This window comes from Camelus bactrianus, chromosome 12 (genome assembly GCF_048773025.1).
Source record: "Camelus bactrianus isolate YW-2024 breed Bactrian camel chromosome 12, ASM4877302v1, whole genome shotgun sequence".
Classification (NCBI taxonomy): domain Eukaryota; kingdom Metazoa; phylum Chordata; class Mammalia; order Artiodactyla; family Camelidae; genus Camelus; species Camelus bactrianus.
Window position 1 is genome coordinate 16,619,975 of NC_133550.1, and position 24,513 is coordinate 16,644,487.

Below are 24,513 nucleotides of genomic sequence, written 5' to 3' on the forward strand. Positions count from 1 at the left end.
CATCTGTCTCCACTCAAGCCTGGCTACTCTCAGCAAACCTGTGTTTGTTTTCTCATTGTCCACCCCACCCACCGTGCCACACACAGTCGGCTAAGATCCTTTCTTCCCAGACTACTATTCCCAACCTCTCCTGGAGTCTCTGCTTTCTTTTCTGAGGAAATCCTGCCAAAAGGAGTGAGCCTCACCCTGTCCCTCATTAGCTCTATGCCCTTTTGTTAGCTCCTTTTTCCTCCATGCCAGGGAGGCCATGTGTGGACACTCTAGCTAAGAGACCCAGCTGAGCCCAGAGCTCCTGCCATGCTCACCAAGTGGCAGCCATGTGAGGGAGGACACCATCTTGGAAGTAGATTCTCCAACTCCAGCTATTCTAGCCCCCAGCAATTTGAGTCTTCCCAGTTGAGGCCCAAGACATCACAAAGCATGGACAAAGCATCCCCTACATGCCCTGTTCAAATTCCTAATCCACAGAATCTGTGAGCACGACAAAACGGTTGTTGTTTTATGCCACTAAGTTTGAAGTAGTTTGCCATGCAGCAACAGATAACTGGAACAGAATTTGGTACCTGGAAGTAAGTCACTGCTGTAACAAAACCTAAAACATACGGCATTGGTTTTGGGATCAGGTGATAGGAGATGCCGGACAGGTCTCAATGAGACTGTGAGAGAAAGCTCGAAGGGCCTCCAGGAAACTGCATATGAAGATTCAAAGGAAAGTTGAAGAAAATATCAATGAAACCTGGAAGAACAGAGACCCTTGTTATATCGTGGTAGAAAGTTTAACAAAACTTTTATCTACACTAAAGTGAAAAATAGAAAAATAATGAACTGACAGATCTGGCTAAGATGATTTCCAAGCAGAATGTTGAAAATGTCCATTGGCTTGTTTTGGCTTTGTGTCAAAAGAAACAGAGAATGAGAGAAAAGCTAAGGAAGGAATTATTCTGTTTTTAAGCAAAATTTGGAGGAGATGTAAAAAGTCCAGGACAGTCTTTCCAGTCAGCAAAGAATTTTCAAAGTAGTAAGAACCTCAGGACACAGATCAAATCCAGGGCACTGTCAGGAAAACATGGCCTCCCGGCAAAAGTGAAGCCAAAGGTATGACTGTAAAACCCTCTGTTAAGACCTCAGAAAGATCTTCGATGGTGCCTCATAGAATCTTTCCAACAGACAGAAGCACTCTTAAGGCTCTTAAAGGGTTGTAAACCTGCTCTGTTAAACAATAGGGTTTCCAAGGATCTTAAAGATATTACCCTTCAGCAGCTTCACTGAGGGCCCAGATGAAGAAGACCTTGTCCTAAACAGATTTACGAGTGTGACTATTGTCACCTATTGGAGTGATCCCCAATAAGATTCAGATAAAAACCACAGTTTTTAAGATAGTTGTATTTGTAGTAGCACCACCAGTTCAGATTGAAAGAGATAGAAACAGTACAAAATGAAGCAGCCTTTGGATTCCTGAATGTCTATGGGCAGGAAGCAGGCTGAAAAAACGATTTAGCTACAATATGGGCTGATTCCTACGGAAAAGATGACTCAGAAGGCAAAACCAAGAGGCCAGAGAATGGAGTTAAGAGCCACAAAGAGTCATTGCCAGAGACTGGGCCCTAGTCAACCCCAGGTGGAGTTCGAAATTGTTATAACCATATCTGCTGTATCCCTTTCATTTCCTCCCTTTTGAACCAGAGCAACTATTGTGGTTGTCCTATGCCTGTCCCATTATTTACACCATGTGGGGTGGAGGGGAGATGGGGGTAAATAAGTTGTCTCTCTTATTCTGAAGTCTTCAAGTGGAGCACAGCCTTACCCAAGGAACCAGCCCTGAAGAGCCTCAAATGCACATAGACTTGGTTTAGATGTGATTCAGGACCTCTGGCCTGAGCCTGATATTGTTATGCAATGAGACTTTGGGAGAGGTTGGGTATATTTGCATGAGGCCTGAGGGTAGAATGGAGCAGTTTAAAACAATGATCACAAGTTCTTTGACCAATGGAATGTGCTACTGTGTGAGTTCCAAGAATTCTCTGGCCCAGCAATTCCAGCAGAAGTCCTGGTTGACCCTAATCGGTCCTCTTTGGTTCAGAAGTTCTTTGCTGGGCCAATCACCGTGGCACTAGGTTGGGAGGTACTGACTGACTGGACCTATGTCATGTATTTATCCCAGGAGCCACATTCACTGATGAGAGTCAGGGAGGTGAGGGATGTTTCCCCAAAGGAAATCAGAGTATGATTCCCATGAGATGGGAATTAATCAATTAATTAATTTTTTGAAAAGGAAAGAGAAGATGCTACAACATAGAGGAGCTAGGTTCTGAGGGACCGACCAATGCTCTGCCAAGGAGATGGAACTAGGTTCTGCAGGCAGTGAGAACACTGTAGATGTTTAAGTAGAGGAATTACAAAATCAGATCTGTGTTTGAGAAATAACTCTGGAAGATAATTTGGCCATATTTATCGAGTAACTTTTAGAAGTATATACCCAGAAATCATATTTCTAGGTATTTGTCTAGATATTTGAGTGAACAATTGGACAAATTCCAAAAAGATACAAGAATATCCATTGGTATTATTATTCATAAGAGTGAAAATTTGGAAACAAATTTTAAACAATAAGGGACTGTTTAATATATTGATAGACTTCTTCTATGAACTACTAATCAGTCCTTAAGAATAATATGGTTGTAGTAGCCTATAATGAAAAAGAATATGAAAAGGAATAGATATATGTATAACTGAATCACTATGCTGTACACCAGAAATTAACACAACATTGTAAACTGACTATACTTCAATTAAAAAAAAAAGAACGATAATATGGGTAAATATTTATACAGGCATAATATTACATAATACTAAATTAAAAAGCATATTGTAAAGTAGTACAGAGAGTATAATCCCATCTTTTATTTTTTAAAATATATTTTATGGCTCTTCCTTATCGTAAATTGCCAACAAGTAAATATAGATGGAATAACAGAATTAGAAAATTACCAGTTTGTAATATTCAAAGCAATAATTGATTCAGGCAAGAATCACCAAATGAATGCTAAACTTTTAAGTGAAAGTTTGCTAGGAACAGAATATTTATTTATTTTCAACTTATCTCCATCCACAATTACTTTCTTCTTTTTTAAATATTATTTTAGGTAATATTAGTTTATAACATTATGTAAGTTTCATGTGTACAACACTACATTTCTGCTTCTGTATACCATACATACCATTGGTAGTGAGCTTATCATGCTCACCACAAAAAATTTCATATCCATCCATCACCACACAGTTCTCCCCTTTACCCAATTTGTCCCCATCACCTCTCCTTCCCCTCTGGTAACCACTACTCTTTTCTCTACAAGTTTATTTTTGTTTGGTTCATTCATTTATTTTGTTTGGTTTTTTGTATGTTTTTTATATTTATAAATACAAATATGATCCATTTATTATATCATAGGAGTGAAATCATGTGGTATTTGTCCTTCTTTCTTTTCTTCTTTGTGAGTCTAGCTAAAGGTTTGTTAATTTCATTTATCTTTTAAAAGAATCAGTTCTTAGTTTCATTGATCTTCTCTATTGTCTTTTTGGTCTCCATTTCATTTATTTCTGCTCTGATCTTTATTATTTCCTTCCTTCTACAGACTTTGGTCTTCATTTGTTCTTCTTTTTCTAATTCCTTTAGGTGTATGGTTAGATTGTATATTTGAGATTTTTCTTGTTTCTTGAGGTAGGCCTGTATTGCTATAAACTTTCCTCTTAGTACCACTTTTGCTGCATCAAATAGATTTTGGTATGTCATATTTTCATTTTCATTTGTCTTCAGGTAATTTTTATCTCTCCTTTGATTCTTTATTGACCCAATAGTTGTTCAGTAGCATGTTGTTCGGACTACATGCTTGTGATTTTTTCAGGTTTCTTATTGTAGTTGATTTCTAGTTTCATACCACTGTGATCAGAAAAGATGCTTGATGTGATTTTGTTACCGAGTCCAAACTTGTTCTGCTTGCCGCACAATAGGTCAATAAATTGGGAGATGAGGTGTTGGGGCAAGGAATAGCAACTTTATTTGGAAAGCTGGCAGACCAAGAGGATGGCAGACTAAAGTTTTGGAGAACCATCCTGCTCCAGTCAGAATACAGGCTCCTTTTATACAAAAAAACAGGGGAGGGAGGTGTGGTTGGTTGTTGCATACTTCTTGGTGTAGGAAGTCTCTGTTCCTTCAGCTGTCCACATCCGCCAGGTCATGGCTCCTGCAAAACCTCCAGCAAAACAAAGGCTACCCTCTATTTTGCAACTTGTTGTCTTTATATAAGTGCAGAAGTGTTAATATCCTTAAAGGTCAGAGCCTTGAGAAAAGGCTCTCCTGTTTACCAGATGGGCTAAAGGCAACATTCATTTACAAAAGATGCAGAGCTAGCAAGAATGAACCCAGAAAAGGACACCAAGGCTAAAACCAAAGGAACAGATCCAATATAGAGTCAGATCTGTTCTCCTCTATTACAATTTCAATCTTCTTAAATGTATTGAGACTTGTTTTGTGTCACAATGTATGGTCTATCTTTGCAAAAGTTCCATATGCACTTGTGAAGAATGTATATTCTGCTGCATTTGGATGGAATATTCTGTACAAATCTATCTGGTCTAACATTTCATTAAGACCTTTGTTTCCTTATTGACTTTCTGTCTGAATGATCTATCCATTGATGTAAGTGGGGTGTTAAAGTTTCTTACTATCATTGTGTTGCTGTCAATTTCTCCCTTTAGGTCCGTTAATAATCATTTTATATATTTTGATGCTCCTATATTAGGTGCATATATATTAATCACTGTTATGTCTTCAAAGAATTGTCCCATTTATCATTATATATTGTCCATTTTTGTCTCTTTTTTGACTTGAAGTCTATTTTGTTTGATACAACACAAGCACTGATATGAGCATGGCTCTTTTGGGCTGCCATTTGCTTGGAGTGTCATCTTTCATACCTTCACTTTGAGCCTATGTTTGTCTTGAGAGGTGAGGTGAGTCTCCTGGAGGCAGAATATAGTTGGATCTTATTTTTTAATCCATCCAGCAACTCTGTCTTTTGATTGGTGAATTCAATCCGTTCACATTTAGGGTGATTATGACAGATGAGGATTTGGTACTGCCATTTAATTTTTCATTTTCTGGTTGTTCTATATCTCCATTGTTTCTTTTTCCTTGTATTTCTATTTGTCTTTTTGGTTTGGTGGTTTTCTATGAGGTTTTTCTCAATTCCTCTTTTTATATGTTTCGTGTCTCTGCTCCAGATTTACGTTTTGTGGTTACCATGGGGTTTGTATACAGCATCTCATAGAAAAATAGTCCTTTTTCTGCTGATAGTATCTTAGATTCATTTGCCTATCCGGGTTCCATCCTTTTCCTCTTCCCCTTTTGTGTTTTTGTTATTTCAAATTGTTTTTCATTTCTTTTAAACAGCTTTATTGAGATATAATTTACCCATTCAAAAATACGCAATTCAATTTTTTTGTTAATATTCAAAGGGTTGTACAACCATCACCACAATCTAATTGTGGAACATTTTTGTTCCATCCTTATAGTCAGTCCTCACACTCACCTTTCCCCTGTCCCTTGACAACCATTAACCTACTTTCTGTCTCTAGATATTTGCCGAATCTGGACATATGTAAATAGAATCATACCGTATGTGGTCTTTTGTGACTGGCTTCTCTCACTAGCTTAATGTTTTCAAGGATCATCCATGTCATAGCATATATTAGTACCTCATTTCTTTTTATTGCCAAATAATATTCTACTGCATAAATATACCACATTTTATTTATCTATTCATCAATTAATGGACATTTAAGTTGTTTTCACTTTTGGCTATATGGACAATACTGCTATTAACATTCATGTGCAAGTTTTGTGTGGACATGTTTTCATTTCTCTTGAGTACATATGTGGGAGTAAAATTACTGGGTCATATGTACCCACATTCAACCTTTTGAGGAACTGCCAAATTGTTTTCCAAAGGAGTGGTACCATTTTACATTTTCACCTGCAGTGTATGAGGCTTCCAATTTCTCTACTTCTCACCAGTATTTGTTATTGTGTGTCTTTTGTATTTTAGCCATCCTTGTGGTGTGCAGTAATATCTCATTGTTTTGATTTGCATTTCCCTGATGACTAATGATGTTTAGTATCTTTTCATATGCACAGATTTTTTCACAGACTACTTTTTAATCACAAAGGGAAAAATGATAACTTTACAGCAGAAAAACCTGGTAGATTCCACCTCAATCAAAGTTAACATCACAAATAATTGACACCATTGTGCCTTCTGATGTGATGTACTGAGAAGGACACATTCTACAGTATTAAATATACTGTAAAGGGAAGTTCAAAAACTAAAAAAAACAGAGAAAAAAAGGAAGGAAGGAGGAATGGATGATAAGAAAGAAGGAAAGGAGAAAAGGAAGGAGGATGGAAAGGAAACTGGCAGTAGTGATAGTTACCAAGTATCATTTGGCATATCAAGTATCCTTTCCTTAATCTTATTTTCTTTGTCCTATTCGTAAAACTGTACATTGTGGAATTAATTACGCCCAAGCAGTGGTACATGCTGAAAACATAAGTAGGCTCAGATAACATTTACAAAAATTCACAGATGCTAAGTTCAAGGTGAATTAAGGAGAGGAGCTGAGGATGTTTGGGGATACATTCCCTAACCTTTTCTTTATAATAACCTTTATTTGTCTTTTTCTGACTACAAAACTAACACATACGCATTATAGAGGGCTTGGGAAATACATTACTTTGAAGAAGAAAATAAAAGGGCAGTCAGAGAAAGAAACAGAAAGGATTTAAAACAAACTGGGGGAGAGATGGAAATCGTGTGTGTGTGTGTGTGTGTGTGTGCGCGCGCGCGCGCGCGCGCAGGAATAAGCATTCTTTCTCTTCCCCCCCTACCCCGACCCCTCTTCCTGAGTTCTTCTGATTTGGTTATACCCATAATCATGTCAGTAAGTTTCCCCAAAAGGCTCTCTAAACCTCCTACTTGAAGAGTATAATCCTGGCTGCCAGTAGGGCAAGAAATCTGGGGTTTTCAACATTCAGTGTGTATACTTTCACTTAAGCCTGAAGCAGGTTATCCTCGCCTCCGGTGGGCTGGTATCCCCCAGACCAGAGATCCTCTGTTCCACCCTGTTCACTCTGCTGCCAGGGCTGGAAGCAGGCAGAGACGCAGTCAGATGGCTACGTCGGGTGGTGGAAGGGGTGGAGGTATACCTGATTCTTAAATTGATTCTCTAACAATGCCTCTCATTTTTAAGAACTTTTTATTTTGAAACAATTATAGACATACAGGAAGTCACAAAAAGGTACAGTGAGGTCCCTTGTACCCTTCACTGTTTCCCTCAATGATTACATCTTATATAATTATACTGTACTACCCAAACTAGGAGATTAACATTGGTACAAAACGTGTATATAGTTCTCTGACATTTTATCACACAGATTCAAGTAGCCACCACTATAATCAAGATATGGAACTATTCTATCACAACCATCTCCATTAAGCTACCCTGTTATGGTCACATCCACCCCCGACCATCCCTAACCCTAGCAAACAATTCATCTGTTTTCCATTTTCTGTAATTTTTTCACCGTGAAAATGCTATACAAATGGAATCATATAGTTTGTATCTTTTTGAGTTTTTTCACTCGGCATAATGCTTTAACATCTACCCAAATTGTTGCATGGTGTCAGTAATTTGTTCCTTTTTATTGCTGAGTAATACGTACCATGCTGTAGACTACCACGTACCACAGTTTGTTTAACCATTCACTTACTGGAGGAAATTTTGGTTGTTTCCAATTTTTACCTATTACAAATAAAGCCACTATGAATATTGATGTAAAGGTTTTGTGGGGGATATAAGTTTCCATTTCTCTAGGGTAAATACCTAGGAGTGTGATTGCTGGGTCATATACTGAGTGTTCATTTTCCAAAAAAAGATTTATTGAAATATAATTCACATCCCATACAATTCACCTATTTAAAGTGTCCAACGCAGTATTTTTTAGTATATTTAGAAGGTGTGAATAAACCATCAGTGTTACCAACCTGGGTTCTTGGATTCTTTAATCAATAGAAATTGTTAAAAGACCAGAAATTCAGCTAAGGCTTTATTGGGACTCACTGCAGCATGAGGGAGTGAAAACAAGTAACAGGTTCCCTTGCTCACTCTTTGAGAGGGGATGAGCTAGTCCTTTAAATGGGGTGAGGGCAGGGGCAGAGGGGTGGCTCAGGTGGTCTGCCCACCCCCTTGGAGGGGCTGTGTGCAGGAATCATGCGTGTTACCCTGCTTTTGCTCTCGACAACTCAGAAGCGGCCAGTGGGTTTTCACCTCTTTGTAGCTTGTTGTTCATAATTTGCCCCAGCTGCTGCACGCATGCTGTTATTTTTAGTTCCTCATAGTTGCTTTGTATTTTGTTGCTCCAGGAGTACAGGCACTGCAGTAAAGGACCCCAGGTCCCAGGTCCCAGCCTGTCTCATCACCATAATCAAATTTTAGAACATTTTGTTCCCCGTCAAAAGAAACTCTATAGCCATCAATCCTCATTCCTCCCAACTCCAGTTGTTGTTTGTTTGTTTATTTGTTTTAAGAATCTGTAAAACTGTTTTCCAGAGTGGTTGTGCCATTTGACATTCTCACCAACAATATATGACAGATCCAGTTTCTCTGTGTCCAAGAATTCAAGTATTCAGTGCTGTCAGTATGGTGTCAAGTTCACTCATCTAATAGATGTGTAGGGCTATCCTGTGGTGCCCTTAGTTTGCATTTCCTTACTGGTTAGTGACGTTTAACATCTTTTCATGTATTTATTTGCCTTCAGTGAAATGTTCTTAGACATTTTTTAAAGCTGAGTGGGTCCATGAAGCCTCTGAGAAGCAGAGGCCCCCTCTACCCCTCCCCTGACCCACACTGAATTGAGACACGAGGAAGAAATAAACCTTTATTGTGGTAAGCCACTGAGATTTGGGAGTTGTTTGTTATAGCTCTTAGCCTACCCCGACTAATTTGGTTCCATCTTTGGAGAAATTGCCGTTACCTCCTGGGTCTCAGTTTCCTCATCTGAAAATGAGGGGTTCAGAACGGGTACTCTATCGGTTGCCTTTCTGCTATAATACTCCATTTATAAATTGTGTGGCTACTATTCCCAAGTGGTCTAAAACTCTATAAGGATTAACTGCAGAACTTCTCAACCATAATAACAAGTAAATTTCTCCATTTATACATGCTTTGTGTTCCAAAAGTCCAGGTATGAATCCCTTATTGGAACATAGTTTCTGTGAGAAAATAGATTTAATATTTAAAAATATACATAAATTCCTGCTTAACTCCCAGTTCTGAGGCCCCCTCAAACCCCAGCTGGAGGCAGTGAGTGAGGTGGGAGAACAGGGACTGAGCAGAGGCTCTGGGCATGATTAGCAAGGGACAGGATGGGAGGATAGGATGGGCTGGAGCATGGGCCAGGATATCAGCTACACAAGGTTCCTTGGGAGGCCTCAGAAGCCATTATACCTGTGAATAGTTCCTAACTTGGATATTTTCAATTCTATGTATACTTCTTCACTTTAACTGTGCTTGGGTACATGTTCTGGGCAGGGCAGAGATGGATTTACTGTGGAGCAAATAAAGCTCAAACTTCAGGGTCCTCTCTCACACCCAGGACCCTTCCAAGGCCCTAGAAATGTGTTAGCAAGGTCATTTGATTTTATAAAATTTGAAGAAGTAAGCTATTTTAATTGCAGGTAAGACTGCTATTTCCACTTTGACTCCCCCTCCTTCACATTTCCCCTTGTGTTTGGATGGCACTGGAGTGGCCACAGGCATGCCTGGAACCCAGCTAAGGAGAAGTTCAGTTGGGGATACCCTCTGTTTGGGGTCTATTCACAGGGTTTATAGTTACTTCCACGCATAATTGAGCTATTACAGCTATTACCTGCCGCCCAGACGAAGGAACAGTTCCAGGAATCTCTTATTCGCCCAACATGCTGACTCACCTGAAGCTGTGACCTGAAGGTGCAAGGCCAGAGCTCAAATCAAGATCTAGACGAGTCCTATGACACCCGGCACCGGAAGTGTGTGGGAGCAGAAGAAAATCAAGTTTTGAAAATGTATGAAGCCAGAAGCTCGTATGAAGAAAACTCTTCCAATTGTCAGCTGTACAAAAATATAAATAGAGGAGTCTGTCCTTATTGACATCCAGTCAAAACAAGTTTTGTCCTGTCAGCAATATACTCAATAACACAGCATATATCATTATAAATGTACCATACATGCTTTTCTTTTTTGATAGGAACTGTTCGAAATACAATTTATCAAAACTCCTATCTTTACACTTTTTGATGACTTGACACAAATTTCTGGTATCAATGCAGATAATGAAAAACTCATAATACACCATTTATAATGAGGTTTTCAAAGACAAATTGTCTAGTAAATGTCGTCAATTTGAAGAGTGTATCTAAGATTAGTCCCTGCACAAGAAAATTTGAAATGCTCTAAAATAGTATAGCTCTTAGATGAAAGAAATTTGATCAAGGTTTTCCCCCAATTTGATAACACATCTAAACATTTACATGACATTGCCAGTAACAAATCGTGAACCTGAAAGAAACTTTTCCAAACAATCAAATAATAAAAAAGACAAATTTAATCTGCCATGCTAAGAAAAGACTGAATTATCTTTCTAGTCATCTCAGTAAAATGGTATTATCAAATCATTACCATATAAAGAAGCAATCAAAGTGAATGCAGCCCAAAAATTTAAGAAAAATGTAATATTCAACTGTGACTTGCATTTGATTCATCGAACTAGTCTGGGAATTTCTGTGATGTTTGTGGTACTTGTCAGCTTTTAAAAAATTGTAACTTGTGACTTATTTTCTCACTGTAAATAAATATTCACTTTCATACCAATCTTTATGTCTGTACTTTTCTTTTTTTAAAAAACACTACCCACCCCCACAATTGTCTAAGCATCAGGCTCCACAAACTCTGGCCCATAGCAGTGCAAAGCATGCTCTTAGGTACTACTACAGCAACAGAGGTATTGGGGTGGGTTACTCAGGCCCCAGGCTCAGGGACTGAGTATTGTAAGGTCACTGGGGCTGATCAGGCTCTGAAAAATGGGCACAGGTTCAAAAAGTCACCAGAGTGAGTCAAATTAAAATGCCTCCTTATGGGCTCACCTCTGAGGCATTTCAGGTCCCCAGTAACATTACCAGGTCCACTCCTATCTTTGCTTCTTGAGGATCCCAGGATCAGAAGGAGCTGGCCCTTCACCACCTAGGACTGTTGACTATTTTCTTTTCAGTGTTTTGAGAACTCAAAAATCATGCCTACGTCCTTAATGAAATTTAACTCTTTACTGGCAAAAATATATTGTGTATAACAGGCAAACAAAAGAGTGTTTACACAAGCAAGGTGGTTCTTGATTTTTGAAAATTAAGGGTAGTTGGGTGTTTGTGCTAGCATCATCTAGTGACAAAAAGGGGTAAGCTCAGCTCACCAAAATCTATCACTGGGGAGAGAGATAGTTGTGCTGCTGTCTCCTACCCCCTCTTTCCTAGAAGTTGTGCAGAATATTGTGGTTAACTCAATTCCACTGTGCCTTCTGGTCATTAACTTATGTCCCCAAATAGATCAGACAGAGAAGAAAGTATTAAGCAAAAATTGAGTGGACGAGAGACAGGGCTTATTTTAACCTCTAATGGCACTGTCTGCAAAAGTCTTGCTTAAATCCTTGGGAGAAGTTCAGCAAACTGCTGGCTTGATGAAGCTGGAGGCCCCTTTAAGATGGCTGGCCAAGTGGGGAGAGGTCAGCACAACTCTGCAGATCCCTGGCTGAGCCTGTTGGATATTCTGGGCCATCATGGCTTCTGACTTGAACCTGCTACCTAGCCTGACCACCCCACCACCAACATCCCATCCATAGTTTCTCACCCTACTAGCTATTTTTTTCTTATCTCTGGCTCAGCCCACATCTTGCCTAGCTCCATTCCACCACATCTGGTTCAGTTCAGTTCCTTTCTTTCTTCCTTTTTGGTTTTCCCAAAACAGACCTGGCTTTTGTTGGCTACTTACAACCATCATGGTGTTTGGTTGTTTTTTTTTTTTTTTTAATTCCATTGCAGCAAGAACACTAAACATGAGATCTACCCTCTTAACAGGTTTTTAAGTGTACAGTACAGTATTGTTCTCTATAGACACAATGTTGTACAGCAGATGTCTAGAATTTACTCATCTTGCATAACTAAAACTTTATACTGGTTTATTAGTAACTCTTTCTCCACACCCCAGCCCCTGGCAACTACCATTTGATTCTTGGCTTCTGAGTTTGACAATTTTAGATACCTTATATAAGTGGAATCATGCAGTAATTGTCCTTCCATGACTGGCTTATTTCACTTAGCATAATGTCCACAAGGTTCATCTGTGTTGTCATATATGGCAGGATTTTCTTCTTTTTAAAGATGAGTAATATCCCACTGTATGTATATATCACATTTTAAAAATTGAAATATAGTCAGTTTACAATGTTGTGACAATTTCTGGTGTACAGCATAATGCTTCAGTCATACATATATATATATATATTTCTTTTCATATTCTTTTTCATTATAGGTTACTACAAGATATTGAATATAGTTGCCTGTGCTATACAGTATAAACTTGTTGTTTATCTATTTTATATATAGTAGTCAGTATCTGCAAATCTCGGACTCCCAATTGATCCCTTCCCATCCCCTTCCCCCCTGATAACCATGAGTTTGTTTTCTAAATACCGCATAACTTTTATCTATTCATCTGCATATGGACATTTTAATAATTTCCATACCTTGTCTATTGTGAATAGTGTCACAATGAACATGTGAGGGCTAATATCTCTCCAAGAACCTACTTTCGATTCTTTTGGATAAATACCCAGAAATGGGATTGCTGCATCATGTGGTAGTTCTATTTTTATTTTTTTGAGGAACATCCATACTGTTTGCTGTAGAGGCTGCACCATTTTTCATTTCCACCAACAGTATACAAGCATTCCACTTTCTCCACATCCTTGCCAACACCTCTGTCTTTTGTTTTGGTTTTCATAGTAGTCTATCAGCTGTGAGGTGGTATCTCATTGTGGTTTTGATGAGCATTTCCCTAATGATTAGTAACGCTGAGCATCTTTTCACATACTTTTTGGTCATCTGTATGTCTTCCTTTGGAAAAATGTCTATTCAAGTCCTTTGCCCATTTAAAAAATCAAGTTATTAGTTTTTTGCTTTTAAGTTGTAGGAGTTCCTTTAATTAATTTTGGAAATTAATCCCTTATCAGATATATGATTTGCAAATATTTTCTCCCATTCCATAGGTTACCTTTTTACTCTGTCAGTGGTTTCTGTTGCTGTGTAGAAGCGTTTTAATTCAATGTAGTCCCTCTTGTCTACTTTTTCTTTTCTTGTCTGTACTTTTGGTGTTACATCCATGAAATCATTGCTAAGATCAGTCTTGAAGCCTTCCCCCTATGATTTTTTTTTCTAGAAGTTACACAGTTTCAGATCTTATGTTCAGGTTCTTAATCCATTTTGAGTTGATTTTTGTGTAAGGGTCCACTTTCATTCGTTTGCATATGATGTTTCCCAATACCATTTGTTGATACTGAGTATTCATTCAACAAACATTTATTGAGCACCTTTTGGCCAGACATTATGGTAGGGAGGCACAGGGGATTCAAAACTGAGACAAACGTAATGGTTGCAAGTACAAAGTGCTTGGGTTCAAATCCTGGTAGCATTATTTCTAACTGTGCCACCTTGGGCAAATTACTAATTTCTCTGTGCCCCGATGTCCTCATTTATATAAAAGGGATAATAATTATGGTTCTTTCCTCACAGGGTTGGTGTGAGGATTAAACAAATTAATACATGTAAAGGGCTTAAGAAGGTGTCTGGGCCTGGTAAGGACTCTTAGGTGCTGACTCTTAAGGCATAGTCCATATCTCTCAAGGAGCTCACAGTCTACAGTTGCCCCTGTCCTCCTGTCCCACGTGGCAGGCAGAACCATCTGGGTCTTCTGGCACCTCAAGTGACCCATAGCTCCTGCCTAACATTTCCGGGAATCACAGGATGAACCGGGCACAAGTTCCAGTGTCACAGATTCGCCGTGTGACCCTGGACAAGGAGTTTCTACTCTCTGGGTCTCACTTTATGCATTTGTAAATGAAGTTAGACCAAAACTGATTTCCAAATCCCAACAAACTCCTTGTTCTTGGTAGCCCAAGTTAAAACTATGCTAGCTTAGGCAAGTCATTTAACCTCTCTGCACTTGTTTCACCGGAAAAATGGGATAATATTACTATCCACCTTCTACCTTACAGCGACAGTTCAACAAAGTAACGAAACCCCAAGCATCCGCGATCGCTTAGGATAGGCGGCCTTTAATACACACCCGCCTTTGCCATTCAGCGCACGCGCGCTGGAGCCCAGCCCTCGCTCGCCGGGCGGAGGTCCCCAACTTCCGGTTCCGCGGGGGCCCGGAGGCCAGATTGAGACTAATGGCGGCGTCCATGAAGCGGGCCACCGGGGGCGTTGAGGAGGCCTCGGCGGAAAAGGAACAGCGAGCTCTGGAACCCGGGGCCGCCCCATTCGGAAATTTTCCTCATTATTCCCGGTTCCACCCTCCAGAGCAACGGCTCCTCCTCTTGCCCCCAGAGCTACTTCACCGGCTCTTCCCTCAGAGTCCCGAGACGAGGCCGATCCTGGGGCTCGACGTGGGGTGTAACTCCGGGGTGAGTGACGGGGGAGGGATCCGACGTCGGTTGAGATGAGAGGTTGGCAGCTTTCACGTCCACTGGTGTTCTGGTCTGGGCGTGGCATCACACCCGTCACAACTTTCCCAAAATGAGTTTAAAGGCGTAGAGTTCGATCCCGAGCTGCTGCTGTCTGACCTCCAGGGTCCCTGCACCATCTACTTTAGGAATCTTGGGGAGGAATCATTTTCAACTACGTTCCAAATTCCTGCGTCCCCGCCTCCTCTCTACGCCTCACGGCCAAACCCCGGGTGGGAAGGGCCATCGTGTCTGGGCTTCCGGCGCTTGCCTCCTGTCCAGCGTGGCTGGTGACTTGGCTGGGGGAGAGGGGGCCTCCCAGACTCACGTTGCGAGCCTGGAGTTGGAAATGGTTTACTGGGAGAGATGAGACAGAGGTGACAGAATCATGTCTGGAATTAAGATTCGTGTGAAACACGGTGCAGAATGGACCCTGGAGCCAAGTGGGTATTTATTTTAAAAGCAATGAGTTGGCCAAGTACAGTGGAGACGATCGAGAAAGAAAGCATCCTGCCAGAGGAAGGCATTGCCACGTTTTCTTACCACAAAGTATTCTTAGTCGTACAATGATTATAGTCAAACCACAAACACAACAGTGAGATGTCTCTCTGACACCTATTTGTAGCCACTAGGATATCCCAGAGGAGCAGGCATTCTGACCCTGTGATTATAAATGCTTCAAAAGTTAGTAGCCCCACTCCATTCCAGACCATGAGCAGCAGAGGGTGAGGAAATTTTTATTGTGTTGCTGGCCTTAGGCAGAAGAGACTTTGGTTGAGGGTTGAGGGCTGTAAGAACTCAGCTGGTAAATGAGAGGGGGACATTTAGATACAGGCTAAAAGTTGGAATGAGCAGATGGGTGGGTGTCTGGCTATCCCTTGCAAACATTTCTCTACTGTGATTATATAGGAAATCTGAGGGGGAAAGCAATGGAAAAGAGACTGGGCTTAATAAAAGGCAATAGGAAACTACAGGAGATTTCAAAGTAGTGTATGTGCACCTTAGGGGCAAGGACATAGTTGCAGTTAACTAGGGCAGTGGTTCCCAAGCCTGCCTGTACATTTAGGGAATTTTTTATTTTGTACTTAAGAAAAAAAAATGCTTGCACTTCATAAAACAAAAAAATTCAAAATACAAACGGGCATATAGTAAAAAGAAACTACTTCTGATCCTAAGTCCTCTCCTTCCGCTATGCAATGGCAACTCCTGTTTATAATTTCTTGAGTGTACACAAGCATTTATGTATGTATAACTATCTCAATTCTTCTAGTTTTACAAATAATAGTACACTGTTTTGCACCTTGCTTTTCACTTAATAATTTGGAGATCACTCATGTTACTGCATTGTTTTTTAGCAGCTTCATATTTCATTAATAGATGTGGTATAATTTTTTTTTTTAATTTAAAAAACTCCTAAGCCCCACTCTAGACCTAATGAATCAGGATCTTGGGGGATTGAGCCTGTGAGTCTGAATTTTATTTTTTACTCTAGGGGACTCTAGGACTGGGGAATTGAGGATGGAGAGGATGAAGAGATGTGGAAGATGTGACAAAATGACTGGTCAAACATGAGGCACACCCAAGATCAGATAGGAGGAGGGAGACAGCAAAGAAGTAAAAGAGATATGGGGAGAAATTTTTAAGCAGCATAGTATAGGACCTTCCTACTCAAAATGTGGTCCTTGAACTACAGCATTAGTATGATTTGGAAGCTTATTAGAAATACAGAATCTCAGCCCCCACCCCAGATCTACTGTATTAACATCTTTATTTTAATAAGATTCCCTAGATGATGTGTATGTCTATTAAAGTATGAGAATCCTGGTATAGAGGAAAGAACCTAATGTAGCCTAAATCTTGCCGTGTATTAACCATGTGACATTGGACAATTCACTAGCCTCTGAACCATAATTTTTAAAATACCGGGTTTTTTGTGAACCATGCCACACATGGAGAACGTGCATAAAACATAAATTCATACTTTATGAATTATTTTAAAGCAAACACCTTTATGACTACTGTCTAGATCAAGTATAAAAGGCTGTCAGCACCCGCAGAAGTCTCCCATATGCCTTTTCCTGCTCATAAACCCCTCTCTCCACCCAGAAGTGGTAACTAGCCCAACTTTTATTATTATTCTTTCCTTGCTATTATTTATAGCTTATAAATAAATAGTGAATTTTTGTATCCCTAAACAATGTAGTTTAATTTCATCCATTTTTTAACTTCATATAAATGGAAGCTTGCCATGTATTTTCTTTTGTGTCTTGCTGTTTTACTCAGCATTATGTATTTGTGTGAGTCATCCATGTTGCTGCACTGAGCTGAATTCCTTCATTTTAATTGCTATCTGGTATTCCATCTTAATCCATGCTACTATTATTAGACATCTGGTTGTTTCCAGCCACACTTTCTTCACCTGCACAAAGGGCATAGGATTGTTGCACAGAGCAAATGAGGTAATAAAAAATGCCTTGAAAAAATAGATTAGAACAACACAAATTTGAGTTAGTTATAATGGTTATAGAAGTCAAAGTTAGAGAAAGGAGATAGTGACTTGTTTAAGAGTAAAAAAGTGCTAAGATGGTGAAAATCACAAATCATTGGATTTGGCTAGAAAGAGGCAGCAGTGACTTTTGAGAGTAATGGATGCAAAAGCAGAGTAAGTCTCAGAAAGGGGTGGTGAAGCATAAGACAGGTAGTAAAATTGAAGCTGTAGAGCGAAGGCTGAATGTGGACTTTTTGGAATCCAGACTTTCCCAACCACAGGTCTGAGAAGTAGATTTTTATAAGGTGGTGCTTGCTCTGTTCCTCACCTTCCTAGTAAGGAGCTCTGGTTATGTCCCTGAAACTCTTTCATCCTCTCAGGAATCTGAGATATACAAAAGAGAAAAAGATGGTGAGTTTACCAGCATATTACTTAAGCTGGAAAATACTGCTCTGGACTCCTTTGCTGCATCCATTGGGCTGTAACTTTCAACCATACAACCCATCAGTGTCAGCAAAGTATAGAGATGATGCATTACAGCCTGAGACCCCTGGAGGGCGCTGACAGCCTGCTCTGTGGAAAACTTTTTTGGGGCAACCTCCTTAGCCTATATTTTAGGAACCTCACATCTTATAAAGCCAGGTGTAAGTTGCAGTCTCTATGGGAGGATAAGAGATATAGGTTTCTCTTCCATTCACTGGTTGAGAACTGCAATGACAAAGCTCTTTTGGATTCCTCTAGGATCTGAGTGTGGCTCTATACAAACATTTCCTTTCCCTACACGATGGGGAGACCTGCTCAGATGCCTCAAAAGAACTCCATCTCCTCTGCTGCGACATAGATCCAGTCCTGGTGGAGCGAGCTGAAAAAGAATGCCCTTTTCCTGATGGCTTGACCTTTATCACCCTGGACTTCATGAATCAGAGGACCCGGAAAATTCTCTTGGGCTCTTTCTTAAGCCAGTTTGGACGTTCGGTTTTTGATATTGGCTTCTGCATGTCAGTAACCATGTGGATTCATCTGAACCATGGGGACCAAGGCCTGTGGGAGTTTCTGGCCCACCTTTCTTCCCTATGCCGCTACCTGCTTGTGGAACCACAGCCCTGGAAGTGTTACCGGGCAGCTGCAAGGCGTCTCCGGAAACTAGGCCTCCATGATTTTGACCACTTCCACTCTCTTGCCATCCGAGGTGATATGGCCAATCAGATTGTGCAGATCTTGACCCAGGACCATGGCATGGAATTAGTATGCTGCTTTGGCAACACCAGCTGGGACCGAAGCCTTCTCCTCTTCAGGGCAAAACAAACAACAGCGACTCATTCATCCCCTGATTCACTGATAGAAGAGGGGAAAGAAAGGAACAGATTAAGATTCTGGAGACAGTGAGATGAGAGGGTGGGAAGACCAGGATACAGATACTGAAGGAGTTTTATACTAAGAATTAAGTTCACTCTCCTTAAATCTTGGTAGTTAGGCAGCCTCAAAACCTGGCAGAAGCTTTTAAAATGTCCAAGACATGCAATGAAAAGAATCAGTATCTGTTCCCCATTTGGGGGAATGATCCTCGAGGAAAATATTTCTGTGGAGCAGTGATCTGGGCTATCTGGAATGAGATGGCCTAGAGAAAGTGATCCTGGTTCTGGGATATGGAAGGGGCTGCTTTTAGTGGTAATTTAGGAAGACTTAGACCAGGTTGGCCTTAGAATGTATTCATTCCCTGAACTCCTTGAATCTGATCTGCCTTCAGGCTTCTGGACTTATTCTGTGGGTCAAAGTCTCACAATACAATCTGGAATGAAAAGTCACTGGCTTGGCTAAAGGAGAGCATTGGTAGGAAAAACATCTTTCCAGAGCAGGCCAAGTTTCCAACATGCCCAGGCTGAGCACAGCAGTTACATATGCAGAACTAGCTAGGATGCATTGACTGGCACTTAAAAGATGTTTTAAAGATTTAAATTATGAACTCAAAATCCAACTGGTACAAATGAAATGAATGAAGTGGAACTGTATACAGAATATACAGTTATATTTTATATATAATAAAAGTGACTGGAGTATGGTTGAGAATGCCCTGTGAACCTGGGGTAGATAAGAAGCTTCTGCTTTTAATCACTCTAACCATGAAGGTTTTCACTCAAGACAAAAACCTCACTCAAGCTCAAAACAGAAAATATGCTAGTGAGTAAGTTAATTCAGGACTCTTTCGGCAGTGTCCTCTGCCGGAGCACACCAGTATGGGGGTTGGGGGCACACACCAGTCAGTATCAGGGTGGGAATAGGTACAGGGAAGCATAAGCAAAATGCAGTCTGCAATTGGATGGCTACAGCATCAGTCCTGTGGAATAAGTGCCACTGATCTGGCAGGTTTTGATTTTTAAAACACCCATGAGTCCACTCCAAGGGAAAGTGGAAGATGGAGAAAGATTTGGTGGAGAGAAGATGGAAAAATAAAACATACCTAGCTAAGAAGGGAGATTAGATTGATGAGCTTCAAAATCCCTAAGGTCCTATTATTTATGTTATAGATGGAGGAACAGGGAACAGAAGAGTCTAAACCACCAATTAGAGGTTGGACCTCTTGAAGGAAAAGTTAGTAAAAGTTCCTGCTAAGGAATTTGAACTTTATGCATGAGAGAGCAGAAGCCAGAGCAGTTGCTGAATAATAGAAGGGTGGAACCAGAACCTTCATTTAGGAAAACCAATTTTTCTATTTTGTGCAGGATAATTGTATGGTTGGTACCATTTCCAATCTCATTTAGACTCCAATACTACTTCTCAATCTTTTTATATTGCTGCTCCTGATCACTTTTATTCTAGTGACTCTTCCAGACTTTTCCCCTTCTGCAGGCTCTTGACTCTATTTCTGCTTCATTAATCTGAGTAGGTGACCTAACCACAAACTAGCGGCATTCTTGCTTGCTGTGTCAGGAAGTCTTTTTGAACACCTTCATCTTCCCTCCTTTCCACTTCTAAACTTACCCAGTGAGCTTTTACCCAAATAACCCCTGCCTAAGTCCCTGATCCCAACTTCTACTACCTCTCCCAAATTATGTTTTATTGAAGATCCTTTTGGTGTCTCCTTGGCCTCATTGACTCCTCCCCTATCCACCTATCAACATGCTCAGGTCTCTCTTCAAAACGACAAACCTTGTGTCCTATCTCCTCCTCAAGCTTTGCAATCTTTCCCTACATCTACTTACCAGCAAACATGAGCAAAGCCCTTGAAAAAATAAGACTCCACATCCTCTGTTCCCTCAGCCCCCATTCATCAGTGACCACCTGAACGCTGTATCTGAGACCTCTTTTCAGTCCTCCTCCTGGGCCATGGAACCATTCAACACTCTTGACCCCTTCTTCCTTGTTAAACCACTCTCCCTTGGTTTCTCTGCCATACCTCCCTCCCTTTATTCTCCTCTCTACCCATTAAGCAATTGGTTCAGATTTTAATTTGCATAAGAATTACCTGGGGAGTCCTGGATTCATCTCCAGGAGCTGTGTTTCAAGTCAGAAATGGGGCTTAGGATTCTGGTTTGGTTTGGTTTGGTTTGGTTTAGTTTTTTTGCATTTTTTTTATCGTAGTAAGTATACAATTTTAATTATTTTTAGGTGTATGTTCTGTGACATTAAATACATTCACAATGAGGAATCTTTTTAACACGTACTCCATATGATTTGATGCAAGTTGAAACAGACCAAGCTTTGATGCTTACAGTTCATTAGGGTCCATCCAATCCTCTTCTACATATTTTTTCCTGGGGTGAGTTCCTTCACTCCCATGCCTTTAACAACTACCTATATGATCATAACCCCCAAATATATTGGTAGCCCTACCTCCACAGTTCCAGATTAATATTTTTCCTGTTTTATAGTCATATTTCCCTAGACAGTTCTTTGGCACCTCAAATTCAACATATCCCAAAAGCAAACTCATTGCCCTCATTCCAAACCTAATCCTATCTCAGCTGTTGGCATCCAGTCATTGCTCAAGCTGCAAACTTCAGATAACTCTCCTCACATATACTTCCCACAATGAAATAGTCACAAAGTCCAGTAGATTCTACCAATAACATGTAAGTCCCATTTATTCCATCCATGTGGCTGGCGCCCACCAAAGGTTTCTGTGTTAGGTCAACTACCCTCCAGTCCATTCTGTCTTGCTGCCAGTGTTTCCTTTCTCAAATAACTAGCTATGCTAGTATTATGCTTAAAAACCTTCAGTGTTTCCTGTTGCCTAGAGTCCTGTCCTTTATCCAGTGCCTAAACCAATTTGTTCAGTAAAGTAGCTGCTTACTGTTTAAATTTAAATTAAGCAAAATGAAATAAAATTTAAAACTCAGCTCTTCAGTCCTCCTAGACACATTTCAAGTGTTCAGTAGCCATATGTGACTAGTGACTATCTTATTGGACGGCACGCATATAGAAAATTTTCAGTGTTGCAGAAAGTTGCATAGGATGGTTCTTGTCTTCAGGCTTTTCCTCCACGCATCAGCCACGCTGAACTTCTTAGCACAAACTCCTGCTTCCTTTCTCTCTCCCCCAGCTCTCCTACTCTGCAGCGCAGTTCAACTGTCCTAAAAGATGGCTCAGACGCTACATTTTCTCGGAAACCTTCTCCAACTCCTAGAGCACTTTGCATTTGTTACTGTATTCTAGTGGGAACTTTGCATAGAAGCCTCTATTACAATATTCACCTCATCATATTGTAATCGTTCATATGCCTCTTCCCCACCAACACAAGACTAAGCTCTTCAAGCCCAACTTATTTTTGTATACCTAGGCCTAGCTCAGTGTCTGACATGTAGCAGACAGCTGAGAAATATTTGTTGGATGTATGAATGAACAAAAGAGAAATGCACCTGAATTCAAGTATTGAGAAGAAAAGGGAGATCTATGATTGGGCAAAAGACTGCCCAGGATACTGTGAAAATGGGGAGAAATTAGAAAGTTGGAAAGAGAATAAGCATAGCCTTTGGCATGGAAGTTTGAGTTGTGTTTCTCAAACATATCTTTAAGATAAAATGTCCATTTCAGGGTCTTCATTATTGATGGTTTGGGAGAGGACAGCAGATAAAGACTAGATATAAAAACTCAGAAGTCATTCACATAGAGTGGTTGATATTTAACAAGTAGTAAATTCAAAAAATAAGTGAATATGACAGGAGGAGACCAGATCCTAGGTCTGAGGGCTGCTAATAGTGTTTGAGTGAGGGGAAAAGGAATAACCAAAAGAGGTCTGGTTGGAAATAGGAAAAAAGAAAAAAAGATAATAATATACCATGTGCTGGACAACATAACTTTAAATCCTTGATACAACCCCATGGGTTAGATACTATTATTATCCTCGTCTTGCAGATCTGGGAACTGAAGCACATACAGATTAACTGACTTTCCCAAGGTTATGCATCTAGTAAATGTGGACTTTGAACTTAGGCAGTGGGGTTGCAAAGACTGGGCCTTGGCTGCTATGCCTTGAAATGTCACAGAAATCGAGACTGGGAAGAGACTCTAGAGAGCAAGTGTAAAAGAACATGGGCTTTGGGGTTACTGTGTTTCCTCAAAATGTGTGTTCACACTTGGGAATAAGAGACCCAGCCAGGCCACTCTTAGCTATCCCTGATGTTCTTAGAATTCTCACAGAAGTGATACCTAATTCTAGGTTGAGTACCTGAGTAGTACCCCTGCTGCTGCCTACCACTTAAACAGGCGCATGTAGCAAACATAGACACTTACATCTCCATAAGTCCCAGCTATCCTCTCACTGTACCCTTGACTTGCCAGCAACCCTAACCTTCCCCTGAATTCCCGAAATTCCCAATCTGCCCCTAGCTTTGACTTCTGGGTAGGACCCCCTAAAATGGGTTACAGACTGTTTCATGCTTGGGAAGTAGGGATTCCAAGGCCAACTCCCAGATGTAATAAGATCTCAAGCTCAGTCAGATCCTTCTCAGCCCTCTGGGATTCAGTTTGGCCTGGGAACAGTGCAGTGGAAAGAACATCAGGTTTGGAATCAAGATGTGCCAATAACTCATTATATGACCACCATATTCAGTTCATTTAGCCTCTTTGAGCCTCAGTTTACTCATCTGTACAATAGCAATAACAAAATCTTCCTTTTCCTATGCCCAAATGAGCTAAAGGATATGAAAGTATTTTACAGAATATGAAGTGTTAAACAAAAACACTCTATGCATGCACAGACCACAACTATGCCTGTTAGATCAAAGGCTTATGAGAAAAGCATCTCATCTGTGTAGAAAACATGCATCTTACTATTTTGAATAATTTGTTCTTAAGATGAGGAAGTAATAAGGAGTACAGCTTCAGCCTACGGAACATTTTAAAGGAAGAAATGCTGGGAGGGAGTGATTGTTGCTAATAGAAATAAGGTTTATGATGGTCTCAGAGTAATAATGGTGATTACAGATGTGAATTTACCTACTTTTCTGTGGGTCTTAATTTAAAAACAGTTTGAAACCTTATGACCCTGCTGGTGCTGTCTCTCCTCACCAACGCAGTGCAAAGAAATATAAATGGGGGCTGTGGCAGGCTGAATAATGGTCCACCAAAATGTCCTCATCCTGATCCCTGGAACCTGTAAATGCCACCTTAAATAGCAAAAGGGACTTTGTAGATGCATACAGATGTGCAGATTAAGGATCTTGATTAAGGATTAAGGATTTTGAGGTCAGGAGATTAATCTGGATTATCAGGGTTGGCCCTAAATGTTATCACAAGTGTCCTTATAAGAGAGAGGCAAAGTGAGATTTGACAGTACACGTAATGACGGAAGCCAGAAGTTGGAATTATGTAAGGAAGGGCTGCAAGCAAAGAAATGCAGTTAGAAAAGGCAAGGAAATGGATTCTCCCCGGAAGCCTCCACAGCTCTGCCAATACCTTGATTTTAGACTTCTGATCTCCAGAACTGTAAGAGAGCACATCTGTGTTGTTTTAAGCCACTAAGTTTGTGATGATTTGTTACAGCAGGAGCAGGAAACTAACACAGGGGCTCTGACTATAATGAGACTAGACTACAGGCCAGTGATACCTGTCCCACCTTCCTTGATGGCAGAAAATGGCCACAGTGACCAAAAGGACAGGCTGGGGCTCCATCTGGGTAGGTAACTGAGGAATCTTCAATCAGTAAAAGCTTCAAGAGATGCTTCAG

General features: G+C 40.4%; 2 protein-coding genes and 1 long non-coding RNA gene across 5 annotated transcripts in view; 2 read left to right on the forward strand and 1 right to left on the reverse strand.

The window, feature by feature from the left end:
- Positions 1–7,294: 7,294 nt before the first annotated feature.
- On the reverse strand, positions 7,295–14,551 carry LOC141579386 (uncharacterized). Of its 2 annotated transcripts, XR_012510604.1 has the most exons (3): positions 12,884–14,551; positions 12,400–12,533; positions 7,295–10,203 (listed from the first exon to the last, which is right to left on the reverse strand). It is a non-coding gene; the product is annotated as an uncharacterized LOC141579386 (long non-coding RNA). The 2 variants fall into 2 exon arrangements; XR_012510603.1 differs by having other exon boundaries at positions 12,400–14,551.
- Positions 14,543–19,407, forward strand: BCDIN3D (BCDIN3 domain containing RNA methyltransferase). The gene is made up of 2 exons (XM_074374902.1): positions 14,543–14,821; positions 18,090–19,407. Exons 1-2 carry the CDS (start codon positions 14,588–14,590, stop codon positions 18,732–18,734), a joined length of 879 nt encoding a protein of 292 aa, XP_074231003.1. The 5' UTR covers positions 14,543–14,587; the 3' UTR covers positions 18,735–19,407.
- NCKAP5L (NCK associated protein 5 like) overlaps positions 14,695–24,513 on the forward strand; it is a 47,212-nt gene continuing 37,393 nt past the window's right edge. For both annotated transcript variants that reach the window (XM_074374897.1, XM_074374899.1), the window contains exon 1: positions 14,695–14,821. The gene's annotated coding sequence lies outside the window, so the exon portion shown is untranslated. The remainder of the gene's footprint in view (positions 14,822–24,513) is intronic.